This window comes from Neltuma alba, unplaced genomic scaffold (assembly GCF_004799145.2).
Source record: "Neltuma alba isolate B1F8T4 unplaced genomic scaffold, ASM479914v2 tig00001666_pilon, whole genome shotgun sequence".
Taxonomy (NCBI): Eukaryota; Viridiplantae; Streptophyta; class Magnoliopsida; order Fabales; family Fabaceae; genus Neltuma; species Neltuma alba.
Window position 1 is genome coordinate 1 of NW_021632561.1, and position 19,273 is coordinate 19,273.

Here is a 19,273-nt window from a genome sequence, read left to right on the forward strand (position 1 = left end):
AACTATGCGAACACGTTATTAAGAAATTCAAATGTCTGTTTATCTTTAAGTATACAATTCCATTTATGATATAGATAAATATTTAATTCATTATATTGTGTTGTGATTTTAATATTTATTGATAGATCGCAGGGTTTCAACTTCTAAATCATTCCAGACTATATTTAATGACCCGGCTGTCCATCCTTTGATTGCCTGGATTTGTCATTACTCTGTGGATGATAATAAATTTTTCAAGTCTATATTGATCTAAAATTTAAATTAAATTATGATAACAACATGATGCAAATTTTTTTATTCAATTTAAATTCCGCGAATATTTTTATTGTATAATTCTTTATGGGAATGAAAAGTTATCCAAGACTTTAAATTAATTTTAATTTTTAATTATAAAACAATCTGAATCAATCTAACATACAAACTGATCCGACATACTCAAATAATTTAAGTATATAAAAAATTGAAGTAAGTATACAAAGGAACACCCAACATCAGGAAATTTTTTTCTCTCTTATATATTCTAAAAGTTTTATTTCGTAACATTTTTGTTCTAAATCGTTATTTGCCGTTAAGTTTGATTGTTAAAAATACCAGTCAAACTGCATACTTTAACGGTAACAGTAAGGTATTTTGCTAATAAAATAAACTTCTAGTACATATAAAAGCCAGAAAACTTCTAGATATTGAGTGCTCCTTCATGGATACTTTCAAGATATTTAAACACCTTATCTATTTAAAAAATCCCAATTAAATTCAACGAAGATACTTACCTTTAATTTTTTTTTTTTTTAAAAAAAGCTATGGAGGGAGATCATGGTCTTTAATAACTTTCAAAGATTCCAAATTAAGCATCTTAGCCTAATTAGAAATTCATATTCAATAGACGTATATACTTTTTTTGCTATGCATAGATATCCTCATATTAAAAACAATCCTATTTAAGACATTTTTAAACACTAAATGTAAGCACTTCTTTTGGTAGGGATTCAAAACTTGGTTTGACACATGATGAACTAACTCCTTTGACTAGATCTAACTCTCGTTAGTATTAAAAATGTAAACTAGAATTTAAATTTTGGTATTTCAACTGAACTTAATTAGAATTCTCATTTTATTTAGTTTATTGTAGAATTTACATTACTTTAAACCATTCCAAAACCTTATCATATGAAAGGAGACAAGCAATCTCCCTGTCCAATTCGTCCAAAAACTCCTACATCATCCTTCCATTATCAAGAAAGTGGTACGTAACAATGTATAACGAAATAACGACAGTAACTGATTCCCTAGTAAAATAAAATAGTAACTATTTGTTTATCATACACTATGATTATTTACATATTTTTCAGGTCCTTAATATAAAATCTAATTGGTAAATTAATATTAGTCCTATCTATAAGACTTATTTTACATATTTATCAATTTTTTTTCAGATTAACCCCATTGATATTCACTAAACAATAATCAAGTCAGAAGGAGAAAAAGTGAATTAAAGATGTTTCGAATGTTTTTAGAAAAAACATATCATAGTAACAAACATCCTTAATCTAGTCAAATTAGTTAATTAGGTCTTATATTAAAAACCGGTTAGAACAAGTGATGATTTGAGTGAAGTGCTTAGTGAAGGATTACTGTGAGTTCATTTTGCCAAAAACGAAATGTCTTTTAAGATCATCTAGGAAAAATTAATATCAATCTAACATACAAACCGATTCGACATACCCAAATAATGAATAAGGGGGAAAATTGTATATTGATAACTTGAGAGAGGGTCCCCTTCCCAGCTACAGCACAACCATTATTGGAGAATGGGTCAAACATAATCCTCCAATCAAAATTTCTCAGATCCTAAGAATGAAAATCATAATTGGGAGAACTACGTGGGACCTTAATCCCAGATAGAATATTAATAATATCCATAATTGCGACTCACCCCGTTTCATGGATCCTCAATTCTAAGCTTTGTCACATAGTACGACTCCTGAATTCAAAATGATGGAAACTTCCCCTCCGCTCTAAAAGATAACACAAGACACAGAAATAATAATTAGGATGAACAAGAAATTATTATTCCTCGAAGTCATCCTTATCATCAAGGGGAATTGGCCTGTTCCTCCAAAACACAGCAAGAGCACTGCCCCCAAGCTGCATCGCAATGGTGACAAATAAAGTCATCCGTACATTTCTAATCCTAAAACAAGGATTGGACAAACAAAGAAACGATGAAATAATTTGCACATTCGCACAAAAATTGGAATATATCATACCGCCATGCAAACAACACTCACGGCAGAAGGAACAGCTACGAGTGGGTTTGAAAAGTGCTTCTGAGCAAGCAAAAATCCCAGTGCAGAGCTCTGCATATCAGGAGTTAGAAAACGATGAGCATACAGCTTAACCTAGAGTAATTACTTACTTTTTTATGAACGAAATCTTCAGCACATAAAAGCAGACTTTAGATCATCTACAATAATCTAAAAAACATCTAGAAAAGGCCTACTTCTTTTATTTACAGTTACTCTTTAACTTCTCTCTGGCTTTTCCTAAATATATATTGTATGCTACCTCCAATTCTTAATATAAGAATTAAATAACTAATTTACAAATATTAAAAAAAATAGTGAAGTTATTTATTTGTAACAAATGTATATTGACTTCCCAAAATACCTTTTATAATCATGTGCCTTATAACTAAAATTTGATAGAAAGCCTCTTATTATGTGCAATTAATGGGGATACTTTGAAAAAAGAACTATAAATTTGAGATAGAGTCAACTGAGGTCATATATTTGTGAAAGTAAAACCCTTGTCTATGTCCTATATTTAGGACTGGAGGTAGCATTTATTTTCTAAATACAAAATCCAAATTTCATAAAATTCAATTCAATTCCTTTTGTACATGAGGTATATATGATCATGTTTAGCTGTAAATCTCTTTCAATGATTACCTAGGTTCATATTACCAAACTAGATAATTAACATTTGTTGAAATATCCAACGAGCCAATATTAATCACATACCCTTGTACAACAGCCGCAACAAAGTTAATACCAAGTAGCTCCCATCCAACCAACACTGACTAACAATTCATGCTTAGTTACGGTTCAAGTCTTGTTGTAGCTCACCCCTTTTCATGCCAATCAATTAGTCTATATTTTCTTACAGTATGCTATAAGGGCAAGCATTCAAAACAGGTTCTCCTCAGAGTACAAGAGACCAGCCAAAGGCTTAAACTGTAAAATGAAGGGTTAAAATATTTGCCTACACGACATAGCCTTACTCCTATTTAACTATTGTATTTATATTGTTTTTGGCTTATGCCAAGGGAGAAAAGAGAGAGAAAGAGAGAATAGACGGAAATTCAACAGAACAACCAAGTACACGTGAGGTAATATTTATAACCTGTAGTTTCTAGAATCCAAGTCTGCTACATCAATTAGTTTCTGCCAGCTATCTACCTACCTCTCTTGCTAGCTATGGGTCTAACTTCCAGCCAGCTAGGTATTTACTAACTTAAGCTACTGCTAACACATATCAACACACTCCCCCACCACCCCCCCCCGCCAAAAAAAAAAAAGAAAAAAGAAAAAGAGTCCTCGCCCGCAAGGATTTCATGACTTTGAGGAGCATTAGTTGGAGCATCAGGGAATTGAGCCTGAATAAAAGGCAGGTATTCCCACATTACGTCTTCTGGTTTAGTGTGCCACCACTGAACTAGCACTTGGGTCACTTGTAAGTTTCCTTTCCTAACCGGCTTACTTCCCAATATCACCACATGTTCCACAGCGAAGTGCCCATCTTCGCCAACAAGTGGCAATGAAGTACTAACAGTAACATCTGCTTGAGAACGTTTGAGGAGGGAGACGTGAAAAACAGGGTAAATGCGAGACCTCTCAGGGAGCTTCAATTCATATGCAACTGATCCCTTTCACTTCAATATCTCAAAAGGGCCAACGTATCAGTTTTTATCTAAATTATTCTAAAAACTAAATTACTCTTCAGTCATATGCAGATGGCCCCATCCTTTTGTACCCATACATTTCTTTCTAGTGACAAATACAGAATTGCTCAAGGGAAACAATATCCCATTAAGCCCTATTCAATTATTTTCCTCATCTTAGTATCAGAGCTATCAGGGCCCAATGGTACCCCTATTGAATTTTGGAAATGTCTGGGAGATGAGGGTGAGATGTGGCTAACCAAACTTTTTAATGAAATTTTACACTCTAAGAATATACCGAATGAGTGGAGGAGAAGCATTTTAGTTCCTATTTACAAGAATACAGGAGACATTCAAAACTGTGCAAGCTACAAGGGACTTATGAGTCATACAATGAAGTTGTGGGAAAAAGTGATGGAATATAGGTTGAGGCTGGAGACTTCTATTTCAGAAAACCAATTTGGATTTATGCCAGGGAGATCCACTTCGGAAGCAATCTATTTACTAAGAGGGTTAATGGAAAGATATAGAAGTAAAAGAAGGGATTTACATATGGTCTTTATTGACCTGGAAAAGGCTTACGATCGTGTGCCAAGAGAAGTAATGTAGAAGGCTTTGGAAAAAAAAGGTGTACGGGTTGCTTATATCAAAGCCATACAAGATATGTATGAGGGGATAACTACCAGTGTAAAGATGCCTGGAGGTGAGACAAAGGACTTCCCTATTCAGATTGGTCTACATCAGGGATCCTCTTTGAGTCCGTACTTGTTCAACATTGTTCTGAATGTTCTAGCTGAACCTATTCAAGAAAGAATCCCTAAGTTCATGCTTTTCGCGGCTGATATAGTTCTCATGGCGGAATCAAAAGAAGAGATTAACACTAGATTGGAGTTATTGAGAAAGACTTTGGAGTCGAAAGGTTTCCACTTGAGCAGGAACAAAAAACAGAATATATGCATTGTGATTTTGGGAGGAGACAAGGCAATGGGGATTTGAAGGTGAAGATGAGGGAGCAAATCATTCCTCAAGTATCAAAGTTTAAATACCTAGGATGCATTATACAGGAGGATGGGGAATTTGATGGAGACGTTTCTCATAGAATACAAACTGGTTGGTTAAAGTGGAGGAAGGCTACCGGAGTTATTTGCGATAAGAAAGTACTTGAGAAACTTAAAGGAAAATTTTACCGAACTGCTATAAGACCGGCTATGTTGTATGATAGTGAATGTTGGGCAATAAAGGGAAAACAAGAGCACAAAGTTGGGGTAGCAAAAATGAGGATGTTGAGATAGATGTGTGGTCATACAAGAAAAGATAGGATTCGAAATGAAAATATCAGAGCAAAAGTCGGTGTGGCACCTATCCAAGAGAAAACAGTTGAAAATCACTTAAGATGGTTTGGACATATGCAGAGAAGGCCATTGGAGGCCCCGGTGAGGAGGGTGGATCAGACAAGATGGAGTCCCATAAAAAAGAATAGAGGAAGACCAAGAAGAACGCTTAATGAGGTTATTGAACGAGACCTCCTAGTCAACAACATATCTAAGGACTGGGTTGTTGACAGAACACGATGGCGTCATGTGATCCATGTAGCTGACCCCACCTAGTGGGATAAGGCTTGTTGTTGTTGTAGTATCAGAGCTATCAGACACACATCACAGAATCCCACACACAAAACCCAATCCTAATCCTAAGGCTGATCTCGCTCCACTACCTAAGCCTAACCTCTTTGCCGTCCCCACTCTTGCTGCTTCCCACAACATTATAACTAACACTACTCCTGCTTCCCATACGGGCACTACAATGCCATCCTCATCCTCACCTCTTATCATCCTGAAGTCTAACTCTCTCAACAAAGTTTGATCAAATTTAATGGGGTCAACTTTATTGGTTGGGAGTCTCTCTGTGTTTCGGTGATAAGAGGACATCAACTCAAAGGTCACTTACATGGCACCAACATCATTCCTCCAGAATACATCTTGGATGCAACTATCTTGGATTCAACTGCCAATATCATTCCCAACCAATCTTATGATGAGTAGGTGGTCATTAATCAAATTTGTTTCCATTGGCTCTAAGATAGGATGACCATAGAAGCCCCATATCAAATGACACAATGCAAAACCTCCCATGATCAATGGATAGTAGGGAAGAACATGGTTGGCACGAACACAAGGTCCAAAGTACAATTGTTAAAACACAGGAGTTTTAGTGCACCAAGAAAGGATCAGTGAAAATGGAGGAGTACTTGACCAAAATGAAGTCTTTGCCTGATAAACTAACCCTTACGGGAAGCACATTTGCTACAGAAGATCCCATTTCACAAGTTTTATCTGGTTTAGATGATGAGTATAATACCTTAGTTGTTTGCTCTCAGACAAGGATAGTCTTAGCTGGGTTGAATTCCATTCTAAGCTACTAACTTTCGAAGCTCAACTAGAGCTACTCCAATATGCCACTATTTCTAAAATAACTAACACCTTTGCTAGTGTAGTTGTAAAGTCTGAAACATAGGACTCAAAAAGTAGTGGAAGGCGTTGACGGCAAGGACAAGGCGAACGAAGCAAAAGATGAAATGGTAGAGGAGGTTTTAAACTATGGCATCAAGGTTCAAAGTCTGGAAATCAAGACAAACCTTGGTGTCAACTCTGCAAGAATTATGGTCACGAGGTGGTAACTTGCTACTAGTGCTAGGACAAAGACTATAATGGTCTCGAATGCATGAAGTATAAAGATTCTAGCATACCTACCCCTGCTTCAGCTTCTGTAGCTTTAAATGACACTAGGAATTGATAACAGAAAAGAGAGAAAATGCAGAACTCATTCGGCAAAAGAAAGGGTAATAATGCAGGTACAAGATATATCTCTCTCTCAGCCTGTAACTAACTCCCTAGTTATTTATGAGAATACCCTTTGTAAAACCTCATCCTATCAAATATTAACAATATATATAAAATAGCGTATATCAATACTCCCTCCCTTGAAAAGGATCCTTGTCCACAAGGATGGTATTGCTTGGAGGGTCAATGGTCTAAAATTGAGGAACTTGCAGTTGAATCAGAGAAAGATCCTCCCAAGAAGCATCTTCAACTTGGGAAAATTTCTAGCGAACTAATATTTGTGTCACCGGTAAATTATGGTGCTTAGTAATCTTACACCCTAGAATTTCTTCAGGTTCCAGCACAAATTGCCCTTGATCATCGATAGGAGGTAATGAGGGTGCTACATTTATGTCCGGTCCAGCATGATTTTAAGAAGCAAAACATAAAAAACCAAATGTACTCTAGTCCCTGGGGTAAATCAAGTTCCTAAGCAATGACACCAATCTTCTTAACAACCTTAAAAGGCCCAAATAACTTAGCAGCAAGCTTGTGTAAAGACGAGTTATTAACCATATTCCTTCTAAAAGGATGAAGCTTGAGGTAAACCATGTCACTGACCTCAAAATGGTGCTTAGTTCTGTGTCTTGTTGGATCATTCTGTTTTGAGCACGCAGTAGGTGCTGCTTCAATATTTGTAATGCTAGTTCTCGAGCAAGACAAGATCAATCAACCAAATCATTGGGAGAATCTCCAGCTATATAAGGTAAATAGACCAGTGGTGAAACCCCATACACAGCCTCAAATGGAGACATTCCAATAGCAGAATGATAAGAAGTATTATACCTGAGTTCAGTGAGTGGCAGCCACTTAACCCATTGTTTAGGATAATCCCCTGTCATGCACCGGAATAGCACTTCAAGCACCTATTAAGAACTTCTTTTTACCTATCTGTTTGCAGATAATAAGCAGAAGAGTAGAGCAAATTAACTCCATATAAACGAAACAACTCCTAAAATTTTCCACAGAAAGTAGGATCTCTATCAGTCACAATTGATTTGGGAAAACCATGCAACTTAATCACATTATCCATAAATATTTGTGCCACATCCATAGATGTGAAAGGATTCTTTAAAGGCATGAAATGTGCAGCTTTAGATAATTGATCAACTATCACTAATATTGTGGTTTTAGAGTAAGATTTAGGGAGTCCCCTAATAGAATCCATAGATAACTGAGTCCATACATGCTCAGGGATAGGCAAAGGTTGAATCAGTCCCGGAGAAGCCACTAATTCAGGTTTAAACCTTTGGCAAATAGTACATTGTCTAACAAAATTTCTAACATCTTTCTTCATTCCCTTCCAATAAAAAATGGAAGAGAGTCTTTTAAATGTTGTATGCATACCTAAGTGCCCTCCAATTCCTTCAACATCAAAATAATTAAGTCAATCATGACAAAGGCCACGATTTGTTCCTACTACCAGCTTTCCATTATGCTTGAGCAACTGATTCTGCCATGTATACTTGGCATGAGAAAATGGATCCAGCTCCAATTCTTTGATTAATTTCTGTAATTGCTTATCAATCAACCAGGAATCAATCGACAAGACAAGACATCTACTCCTGTATTGTCACTTCCCTTCCGATATACTGTTTCGTGATGCAATCCCCACTGTTTATGGAGCCATTTAAACTGATCTTGGTTCAAATCTCATTGCTCCAGCAAGTGCTTCAAAGGCAAATAATCAGTTTTAATAATAAATTTTCTGCCACAAAGGTAAGATCTCCACTGTTTGATCGCCAAAACAATGGCAAGCAATTCACATTCATATGCTGACAATGGTTTCTTACAGGCTGGTAATGCTTTACTAGCAAAAAGCTATGGGGTGGCCATTTTGAGACAATATAGCCCCTAACCCGGAATTGGAAGCATCAGTTTCCACCACAAAAGCATCATTGAAATTTGATAAAGCTAGCAGAGGAGGTGAGGTCATAATCTGTTTCAGCTGAATAAATGCTTCATTGACAAGAGCAGACCAAACAAAAGGCACTTCCTTCCTCGATAAATCATTCAAAGGTCTACTAATATTCCCATAATTCCTTATAATCATCTATAATACCTACTCAGGCCAAGAAAACCTCTTAATTCAGGCCAAGACAAAATCACTTCTAACTTCTTAGGATCAGCTTGGACTCCTTGAGCTGAGATTATATGCCTCAAATAATCTATTTGAGTTGCTACAAAAATGCATCTACAAGCTTTAGCAAATAATTGATGTTGCCTTGAGGTAGACAGTGTCGTTTCCAAGTGGTACAAATGAGAATCCCAATCTCTACTATATACCAGTATATCATCAAAGAATGCCAAAATAAACTTCTACAAAAATGAATTAAAAACTGAGTTCATAAGGCCTTGAAGTGTAGCAGGGGTATTTGTAAGGCCAAATGGCATCACTCAAAATTCATATAACTCTTCATGTGTCCTAAAAGGATTTTTGGGGATATCCTCCTTCATATGAATTTGGTGATATCGTACCCTTAAGTCAAGTTTAGAAAAGAAATATGGCCTTGTTAATTCATCTAATTGTTCTTTAATGACTAGAATAGGGAATTTGTTCTTAATAGTGGCTTCATTCAGTTTCCTGTAATCAACACAAAAGCGCCAAGTCCCTTCCTTCTTTTGTACTAACACTACTGGAGCAGCAAAAGAGCTTGAGCTTCCACAAATAATACCATTAGTCATCATATCTTGCACCTACTTTTCAATCTCATTTTTCTGAGTTGGCCCATATCTATACAGTTTACAGCTAATAGGTTTGTCATTCTGGAGAATAATCAAATGATCAAAGGTACGAGAAGGGGGCAAGCCTTTTGGTTCTGCAAATACGTCACCAAAACAATCCAAAACCTGTGTCAATTCTTACTGTTGCTGCTCACCCAGGGTTGAGGGAATTAACCCGAGCTATAAACTAGATGCATTCTAAATAAGAAACGCATGCGCAGCTATTACCACTTCTTTATTCAAAACAATATAGCTATGTGCATTTGAATCTCTAGATTTAGGATTAACATTCATGTTCTGCTACCTTGGATTGCTGATAATTTACCCTTGTGATTGATTTTATTATACTTGACTTAAGCTGTGGTTTTAAGCAATGGTTCTGTTATTGAATATGAGTAGCAGTTTGATTGATGAGTTGCTCTCGGAGGTTGATATACCCAATGAAGTTGCTATAAGCTTGTTTATTAGAGGATTGCGAGCAGACATTCAGAGGTGCGTCCTTAATTTCAGTCCATCCTCACTTACAAGTACGATGTACAGTGCATGGACGCAGGAGTCAACTATCGTGCATTACATGAAAATGCACTTGCGTTTGGCCAGCGAATGACCCAGAGATGCATTACATGAAAATGCACTTACATGATCGAGAGGGGTGGATTTTTGTGAGCTTCGGTTGACTATTCATTTGAGCCCTGTTTCTAGCCCAAAGATGGATTTTCTTCACCATCTAAGCCCAAGTCACAAGACCAGATTTCTTCAGCCAATCTGTCATACTTTGTTTCGGCGTCTTCCCCTAGGAGTGCAAGTGATCCGACAAAGCCACCCCGCCAGCTTACAAAGAAAGAGATGGATGAACGTCACAAGAAGGGCCTTTGCTATTGTTGCCCCGAAAAATATACCAGCAACCATCACTACAAAGATTCCCATCTCTTTATGTTGGTGGTAGATTTCGATGAAGAGCGCTTTGAAGACACTCTGGAAGAAGTTCCTGTGAAGACTAAGGGAACGATTAATGCGCTTGAAGGCCAAGAGGACACTTCAACTATGAACCTAGCGGGGCACAATAAAAATCATAGTGTCCTTATCTTAATTGATACAGGGAGCACCCATAATGTGCTCGATGCCTCCACTGCCAGACGAGTTCACTTGAGAGCTCAAGAGGAAGCTCTTGTTCGACTTAGAGTGGTTGATAATTGGCAGGTAATAGTCTCTAAATGTTGCCTAAACCTTTCATAGGTAATGGGAAGTTCCACATTCTCATCTGATTTCTTGGTGATGAAAATTGGGGGCTATGACATGATTTTAGGTACTCAATGGTTGAAATCTATTGGTAGATTTACTATGGATATGGAACTTAAATTATTTGAGTTTATGTTTAATAGGTCTAAAATTGAGCTTGATGGTGTTAGGTATAAGCAATTTGGACCAGCTGAAGAAATTTCTTCTAACAAAGAAAGGGTAATAGTTGAGGTATATGATATATCTCTCTCTTAGCCTGTAACTAACTCACTAGTTATTTACTAGAATACCCTTTCTAAAACCTCATCCTATCAGATAATAACAATATATATAAAATAGCATATATTAGGAATGATTCTATGTGGTACTTTGATAGTGGTGCAACCCATCAGGTTACCTCCAACCTTCCCATGTTGAATCAAAGGTTGAAAATCCAAGTAATACATGTCTTATAATTGGTGATGGTAAATCTCTTAATATTATCAAAACTGACATCTTTGTTTTACCATGTTCTGGTTCTAAGCCTCTTCAAATGAAAAGTGGTGTAGATTGTTCCAAAAACTACAAAGAACATGTTAAGGATTAAGAAATTGACTGCTGATAATGAAGTTTGTGTCTTTCTATTCATATGGCTGTTTTGTGAAGGACCTGCAAACTAACAAGGTTTTGCGCATGGAGATCTTAAGGTTGGAATGTACAGAATTGAGAAGTCAACTCATCTAGTTCTTGCTTTATCTACTGCTTCTAATAAGAGTCACATAAAGTCTCATAATCAATGAGATATGTAGCAATTGAGAACGCCTCCCACCTATAATGTAGAGACATTTTAGCTAACCCATTTCCACAATATGTTTGTGCTTCCATTCAACTCCACCGTTCTGAGCAAAAGTATGAGGACAATAATGGTGAAAAACAATACAACTTGAATCAAGTGAGGATTTAAAACATCTTAATTCTCCACCCTAGTCACTTTGAAGAATTTTAATCTTTGTATTAAATTGATTCTCAACTAACTTTTGAAAATTAGCAAAGGCAACTAATTCTTTATCCTTGGATTTCAATGGATAAGCCCAAGTATACCAACTATAATCATCTAAGAAACTAATATAATATTATGTCCCATAGAGGAGTTGATGGTGCAGGACCCAATAAATTAGTATGAATGAATTTCAATGGTTTGTTTGCTTGAGTCACTGAAAGAGAATGGCAACTTAAGGAATTTTCCCAACAAACAAGATTGACTCCTCTGGGGGACATAACATTATATTAGTTTCTTAGACGATTATAGTTGGTATACTTGGGCTTATCCATTGAAATTCAAGGATAAAGAATTAGCTGCCTTTGCTAATTTTCAAAAGTTAGTTGAGAATCAATTTAATACAAAGATTAAAATTCTTCAAAGTGACTAGGGTGGAGAATTTAAACGTTTTAAATCCTCACTTGATTCAAGTTGTATTGTTTTTCACCTTTATTGTCCTCATACTTCTGCTCAGAACGATGGAGTTGAATGGAAGCACAAACATATTGTGGAAATGGGTTAGCTAAAATGTCTCTACATTATAGGTGGGAGGCATTCTCAATTGCTACATATCTCATAAATAGACTTCCCACTCCTGTTTTGAAGGATATATCTCCTTGTCAACAATTGTATGGCAAGAAACCAGATTACACATATTTGAAGATGTTTGGTTGTGCTTGTTGTCCTTTGTTTGCACCCTTCCAATAATCATAAGCTTCAGTTTCAATTTACTAACTGTGTGTTCATCGGCTATAGTGGTTCACACAAAGGCCAGTCCACTTTGGAGAAAGGAGATGTTCAATGAATGCGAAGCCTTTATAAAAAGAATCAGACGCAGTGTCTAGCTCCTTACACTGGTCAACGAAATTTGGTGGAAAGAAAATGGGTCTCCAAAACAAAATACAAGGCAGATGGCACTCTTGACAAACCCAAAGCAAGGTTAATTGCTAAAGGCTTTCAACAGGCTCCTCGTATTGATTTTAATCAAACCTTCAGTCCTGTTGTGAGATCTACAATCATTAGAATTAACAACTACTGTTTCTTTTGGTTGGGATATTAAACAATTTGACATAAATAATAATGCCTTTCTAAATGGTTCCTTGAAAGAAACCGTCTTTATGGAACAACCTTCTAAATGGTGTAGATCCATCTCGACCTCTTATGTTTGCAGACTGTCTAAGGCTCTCTATGGTTTGAGACAAGGCTTTTAAGCGCTTTGCATGATAGATTGAAAAATACTATGGCAGCATGGGGAGTCATGAATTCAACGAATGATTCATCCTTGTTTATATATGCAAATAGAATTCAGATCATGATCCTCCTAGTGAATGCAAATGATATACTTTTTACTGGCAGCAAATATAGCAGCTTAAATGTTTTAACTCATAGATTGCATGGCATTTTGCTCTCAAAGATTTTGGTTCAGTACATTATTTTCTTGGCATTGAAATTAAAAGAAATAGGAATGGTTTGTTTCTGAGTCAAGGGAAGTATTATGGATAGCCTAGAAAGATTTAGATGAGCTCTGCTGCTTCCGTTAAGACATCTAGGGTATTAGGAAAATCTATGTCTCTCAACAGTGGGGTGACAACACCGGTGCTACAGCTATAGCATCCAATTTATCATGCTCAAACGAATCACAGAGAAATTGATGCACATTTTGAGAGATCAAATGTTGCAGAATCGAGTTTCAGTTCAATATGTTCCTACAGAAGTTCAGATAGTTGATTGTTTCATCAAGCTTTTGTCTCATTCCAGGTTCTGCATCCAAAGAAACAAGCTTGGCATCACAATTGTTCCTTCAACATCAGGAGGGGAGGTCAAAGCGAAAGGACAGCCTAAACAACATAGCCTTATTCTTTTGATATCCACGACTGTATTTATATTGTTATTATTTATTCTTTAGCATTTAGAATATTCTTGAGCCCTATACAAATGGCCTCATCCTATTGTACACGTTTTCTCTCTACAGGTAAATACAGAATTGCTCAAGGGAATAATTATCCCATTGAGCCTTATTCAATTATTTTCCCCGTCTTGAGGACATATGACCGTCTTAATATTCCTGACATGCACCCTGAAAGCCCTTGAGGTTAAAGTTTGGGAAAGCACACTTCCAACAGACCCTAAATTAAAAATTCATCTAACTAATGAAGACATAATATTGGGTTATGGAGGAATAAATATCACAAACTCTTTGTGCAGATAAACCAATAAGGTATGGAATAGGGGTTTACCTGCATCCCGCATTCTATAGATATTGTGCGGGATGTTGATTCACCAAACGAGATTTTCGAAATCCAATAACCAAGAGCAAATGCAGCACTGTGTAGAATAATAACTGGCAGTATCAACTGTGAGCCTTGAGTTTTCAAGACATCAGCAACTTGCCCGATCTGAAAAGTTAAAAAGATGTCAAATTTCAATGCAAAGTAACAATCACTATATCAATATACAATGAAAAGAATTGCTCCACTGGTCGCTGAAACCCACTATTTAAAGTTGAGAATACTTGCCGGGCTAGCACAAAGAAGAGTGGTCAAGATTACTCCAATCAAAGGTGTAACTGTAATTATCTTTGAGGTAAACTTGGGGAAAAATTCATTCGCCAAAACTGTCACATAAAGAAATATTATTAGAAAAGTATTCAAGGTCATGATAACTATACCTCACATCACGTGAAAACATGTTAAGACTACATGGCAGTTTCAATGCATCAACTCTAAGCAAAAATCAATTGATTCATCTCTTACCACCCACAATTGTTGGCACTAAAACAACTTGAAATGTGCTAATAGCTAGGCCCTGGGAAAAAAAATCTCAACCCGAGTGAAAATTCCAATCGAAGAAGTATCTTGCAAATACAGTTGGTTTTTAATAAGACAAGACATAGGTAGTGTGTTTTGGTCCCTTGCTATCAGGTTCTTCAATTAAAACATACCATTGAAACGTTTTTAAAATCTCAAAACCATATTATTGACTTGTTAAACAGATATTTCCATGTCATTATTACAGAGAACCAAATAGCAAAATACCCAAAAACTCTACCTAAGTTGGATCCATTTTAAAAGATCTTGCTACATAGCAGGCCAGTACTATGGCTTTTAAGCAAGTGTTCCAATATTCACCCCCCGGGGGGGGGGGGGGTTCCAACATTTCAATTCTCATCATGCCAAATATGCCTGCGTCAACTTACAGCAGCATCAACTGGAACAAGTTGGCCAGCAAGAAGCTTGGTGAGGAGTGGTGTCATTACAATAGCTCCAATTGTTGAACACCTATAACAATATCAAGAACAACTTTAAATATTAGCATAATCTAATAGCCTCTTTTGCATGGAGGGGTGGAAAGGGAATCCCTTGCTATTCTCTCTATTCAGTGTCAATTATGTCTCTGAAAAAGTGAATAACTTTTTCACTTTTTGAAATTAGGATACATAGGCTACTTCGTATCCTTGAAAATACTTTTTATAAGTTTATTTAATTATATTTACCAAATGAGCCCCAAGAGCTGAAAATTATCATTCTCTTCATAATTAAACTAATACACACTACACATAAAATATCAAAACTACCTCTTCCCTGTACATATTATATCAACCTTCACTTGCATTTAGTAATAACAAATTGTTTCATTCTCCATCAACAGAAAACATTAAGCCAAAAGCTTTGCCTTCGGGATCTTACCTCTCAAGCCAAAGTTACTTTGCAATACAGCCTTTGGCAAGCTCAACAAGTTTACATTCAAAGCATCTTCAATTGTCATCAATCAATATCATACATCACATTTGTTCATAAACTTGCACACAGGCATCAACATGTTAACCTTTAACAGCCAAAATTAAACAATTCAATAACACGCTTATAGTAATTAGCATGACAGTGACATATTAATCTAAATATGCCTAACTCTTCTCGGGTTAGCATCAGAAACACATAAAATAGTTAAATTAAAATACATACGGACTATTTATCAATGTATACTGTATGGGTAAAGCAGGATAGGACAGCCACTGAAAACTATTTTGTCTAAACAATCTAGTGCAACCCCCAACACTGTACTAGTTCCAGATCATCTCTTAAGCCAAAACTCTATCAATTGAACAGTTTTCAACTCAAAAGACAAAGTTATGCTGCTACAAAAGGAGAGCCAAAAGTAACATCAAATATGTATGCAGGTCAACCATACGTTGTCATAAGAACAGAGAGAGCAACATTTCCCTTGGATATGTAGGTAGCAACATTTGATGCCTGACCTCCAGGGCAGCATGAGACCAGAATAAGACCAGTTGCCAGAGGGGCTGAAAGTTTTAGAGCCTGACAATGAGATAGAAGATATTAGAAGATTGTGCAAAATAATGGTTGCTAAAATGCTTAATACCCTAGCTGCTGTATGATAAATTAAATCATCCTAAATATTACAAATCCCCCGCAGTCATTGCACATATTTCTTACTGAAGGTGAGTAACATAGGATAAACAAGTGAGAGTGATAGAGGGCTAAAAAGGAGTTGCGCTGCACTCTTACAAGGCCATTTCATCATTTGTAACTAAAATGTACTGAGAAATAACATGGAAATCACAAAATACACCTAAGAACAAATACATAAACTAAATCCTTGCAAACACGCTAAGAAAACTTATTAAAGATCAGATGAGGTGTAAACAATGAACTATTAGAGATTACATAATTATTATCACTAGTCCATCCTACCAAGAAAGATAACAAAATTGCAGTGAAAATTAAGGAATACCATTGCAATGACAAACCCTAACATGGGTTTGATCAGATATTGTGCAAGAAATCCTACACCCACCTGCAAGAACCAAGCAATAACCTTAGACCATGGAAATGATTAGTAATTTTCTTTGTTTTAAAGGTTGTTTGTCCCCTTACAGTCCATGGATTTCGTAGACATCGCCTGAAATCCTCAAATGTCAATGTAAGGCCCATAGACAACATGAGGAAACCCAAGCCAAGGGTAAACAAGTCTGTCTCCAACCAAGTTACCTGGAACAAGACCATAACATCAAAGAAATTAATCAAATGTGCTTCTTTCCATGACAAAAGTAGATTAAAAGGACAGAGTTACTACAGCAGCTGGCTTGTAAATGCCAACAATGGCCCCCAAGATGACCTGTCCATGGAAATGAGACAACCATCAAACTATTGATCAAGTAAGAAATACTGTGAAAGTTTTGAGACTATAGACAGAAGACCATCATTGAAGTTTGAAACATACCCACACTGGAAAAAGAGTGGTTAAGGTTTCAATTATCCTCTCATACTGGTTCATCCCACCAGCTCTATCAGGAGGATTTCCAGATACATCTGCTGTAGCCTTGCACAAAATCTGAGTGTGCCTAAGCCTAGCAGTTAATAAAGCAATGTCTTTTTTAAATAAAAAATTTGAAAGATCAAACACCATAACGTAGAACAAAAAATTTACCAGGCATTGCATATCTGAAAAGGAATCAACTAAATTTAATGCACTTGACAAGAAAAGGCATTTTCAGACCCAGAGATGAACAAACCCAGGCAATTAGCAGCATATATATCCTCAGTGGAAAAGATTAGATAACTCTAGCCTGCCCAACATTGCTTAAAGTTTAGAATGGCCTATAAATTTGAATAATCAATGGATTAGAATAAGCATAAAAACCCACTATAGAAGCCTGTATACATATGCAACAAACCACCAGTGTAGCTACAGTTCAACATTAAAAACCCATCAGGTGGGAAACAAATTTAGAATCAAGAAAGACAGCTAAAGCATTTCTCCCTTGAACTAGTACATATCATGTCAGCATTTTTCTTTCCTTTTCTTTTTCTCCACGCTAAATCTGATCTAAAACTTAGAAATACCGTCACTACAAGTCCAAACAGTAAATGTGCAAGCAAATATAAACCTTCAATACACACCTTGACATTTGATTGGTTGAAGAGGTTGCCGTAACAGCACCAATTGGAGCCTTCAACTTGCTTCTGATCGCAAGGCTTCTTCCATCAGGCAGAGAAAGCCCACCTTTTGCAACTGAAAGACAAGAAAATAAACATACCAAGGAATTTCAATTCTCAGAAAAACAGACAAGCTAAACGACGAGTCCGAGATCGAACGTACCCAAATGGGTAAGATTATGACGCTTGGAAGTAGGAGTGGGAGATACTGAATTACGCAGAGCATCATGTGCTCCAAGCTTATGGGATTTGAGTATAACTCTAGAAATGGAAGCCATTGAAGCAGTAATGATCAAAGGCAGCAGAATCTGGAGATTAGAGTGCTCGAGTTGAAAGAATGTGCTGGAGCATAGATTTTGATACGATTGATTTCGAAAGGGAAATCATTCATTCAGAAGTTGACTACGAAGTAACAATGTTGGAGATTTGGATAGTCTGCGGCTGTCGTGGAAGCCGCTGAGCCACTCATATTCGTCGCTGCCTCATCCACGTATACTCCCAGCGTCGTACTGCTCCCCACGGCAAGTTTCCGGTTGAATTTTATTTTTTATAAGTTTGTCCCATTCAAAGTTATTTTGATGCTCCTTTCATAATTTTAAATTTAGAAATAGGCGTGTTCTATCTTATAGATTTTAATTTGTATTTATTTTAATATTTAATATATTTTTTAATTTTAACTATAATTATTTATTCTCTCTCCTTTGTTTCACTCCCGCTCATTATGTTTTTTATATAGTTTTTTTATCATTTTTTTCAGTTTATATTTATAAATGAAAAATAGTTTGCTTACTTATTCTTTTTATCAATATTGCTTACCTCTTTATATTTATATATTGGGTACTTTTTAAACAATTTTTTATTATTCAGCTAAAAAATTAATTTTCATTATACACAAATTAGTTATTTTGGATGAGTAATAATAATCATGGTATTGAAACTTGGGTTGAATGGACTAGTTTAGTCTGAAAATTAGCAAACCGGCCTGGTAATTACTCTAGTTGCAACATAGAACCTGGCATGACTCGGATCAATCTGGGATAACCTGATATTAATCCAGGTAATCTGACCGACTTGATAGGTTAAGCCGATTTTTTTAAAAAAAATTTTTTTGATATTTTTTTAAAAACTGTTGATAATTAAGACTTACTGATTAAATAATTGTAGGAAAAAATATTTGTTCTTGTATATTTATTTTGATATTTTATTGGGATGAATATTTAGTTATTATAGTAGTACGATATTATGATTTTAATTTGCCAGAGAAATTGCAAAAAAATTGAAAAGAAATTTTAAGTCTATGATTATTTCATGAATAATTCAAGATACTAAATTGACATTTAATTCTTAATGAAAATTTAAATTATTTTTTATTTTTTTTATTTTTTATTGGTTTGATTTTTGGATTGATTCCGATCAGATTCACTAGTCCTTTAACTCTTCGTGTCATTAGGAGAAGGGAAAAAAAATCTTCTTGTCCTTTTTGTAATTTGCCTCCATAAATTAATGCATCAACCTT

The 19,273-nt window shown here is 35.9% G+C and overlaps 1 protein-coding gene across 1 annotated transcript; it reads right to left on the reverse strand.

Moving 5' to 3' along the window:
- Positions 1 to 1,678: 1,678 nt before the first annotated feature.
- On the reverse strand, positions 1,679 to 18,211 carry LOC114761094 (sodium/pyruvate cotransporter BASS2, chloroplastic). Its single transcript, XM_028950418.1, has 13 exons — positions 17,921 to 18,211; positions 17,722 to 17,833; positions 17,042 to 17,168; positions 16,895 to 16,936; positions 16,696 to 16,809; positions 16,553 to 16,615; positions 15,989 to 16,116; positions 14,997 to 15,078; positions 14,554 to 14,605; positions 14,317 to 14,414; positions 14,038 to 14,196; positions 2,268 to 2,357; positions 1,679 to 2,145 (listed from the first exon to the last, which is right to left on the reverse strand). Exons 1-13 carry the CDS (start codon positions 18,033 to 18,035, stop codon positions 2,068 to 2,070), a joined length of 1,260 nt encoding a protein of 419 aa, XP_028806251.1. The 5' UTR covers positions 18,036 to 18,211; the 3' UTR covers positions 1,679 to 2,067.
- Positions 18,212 to 19,273: the final 1,062 nt, after the last annotated feature.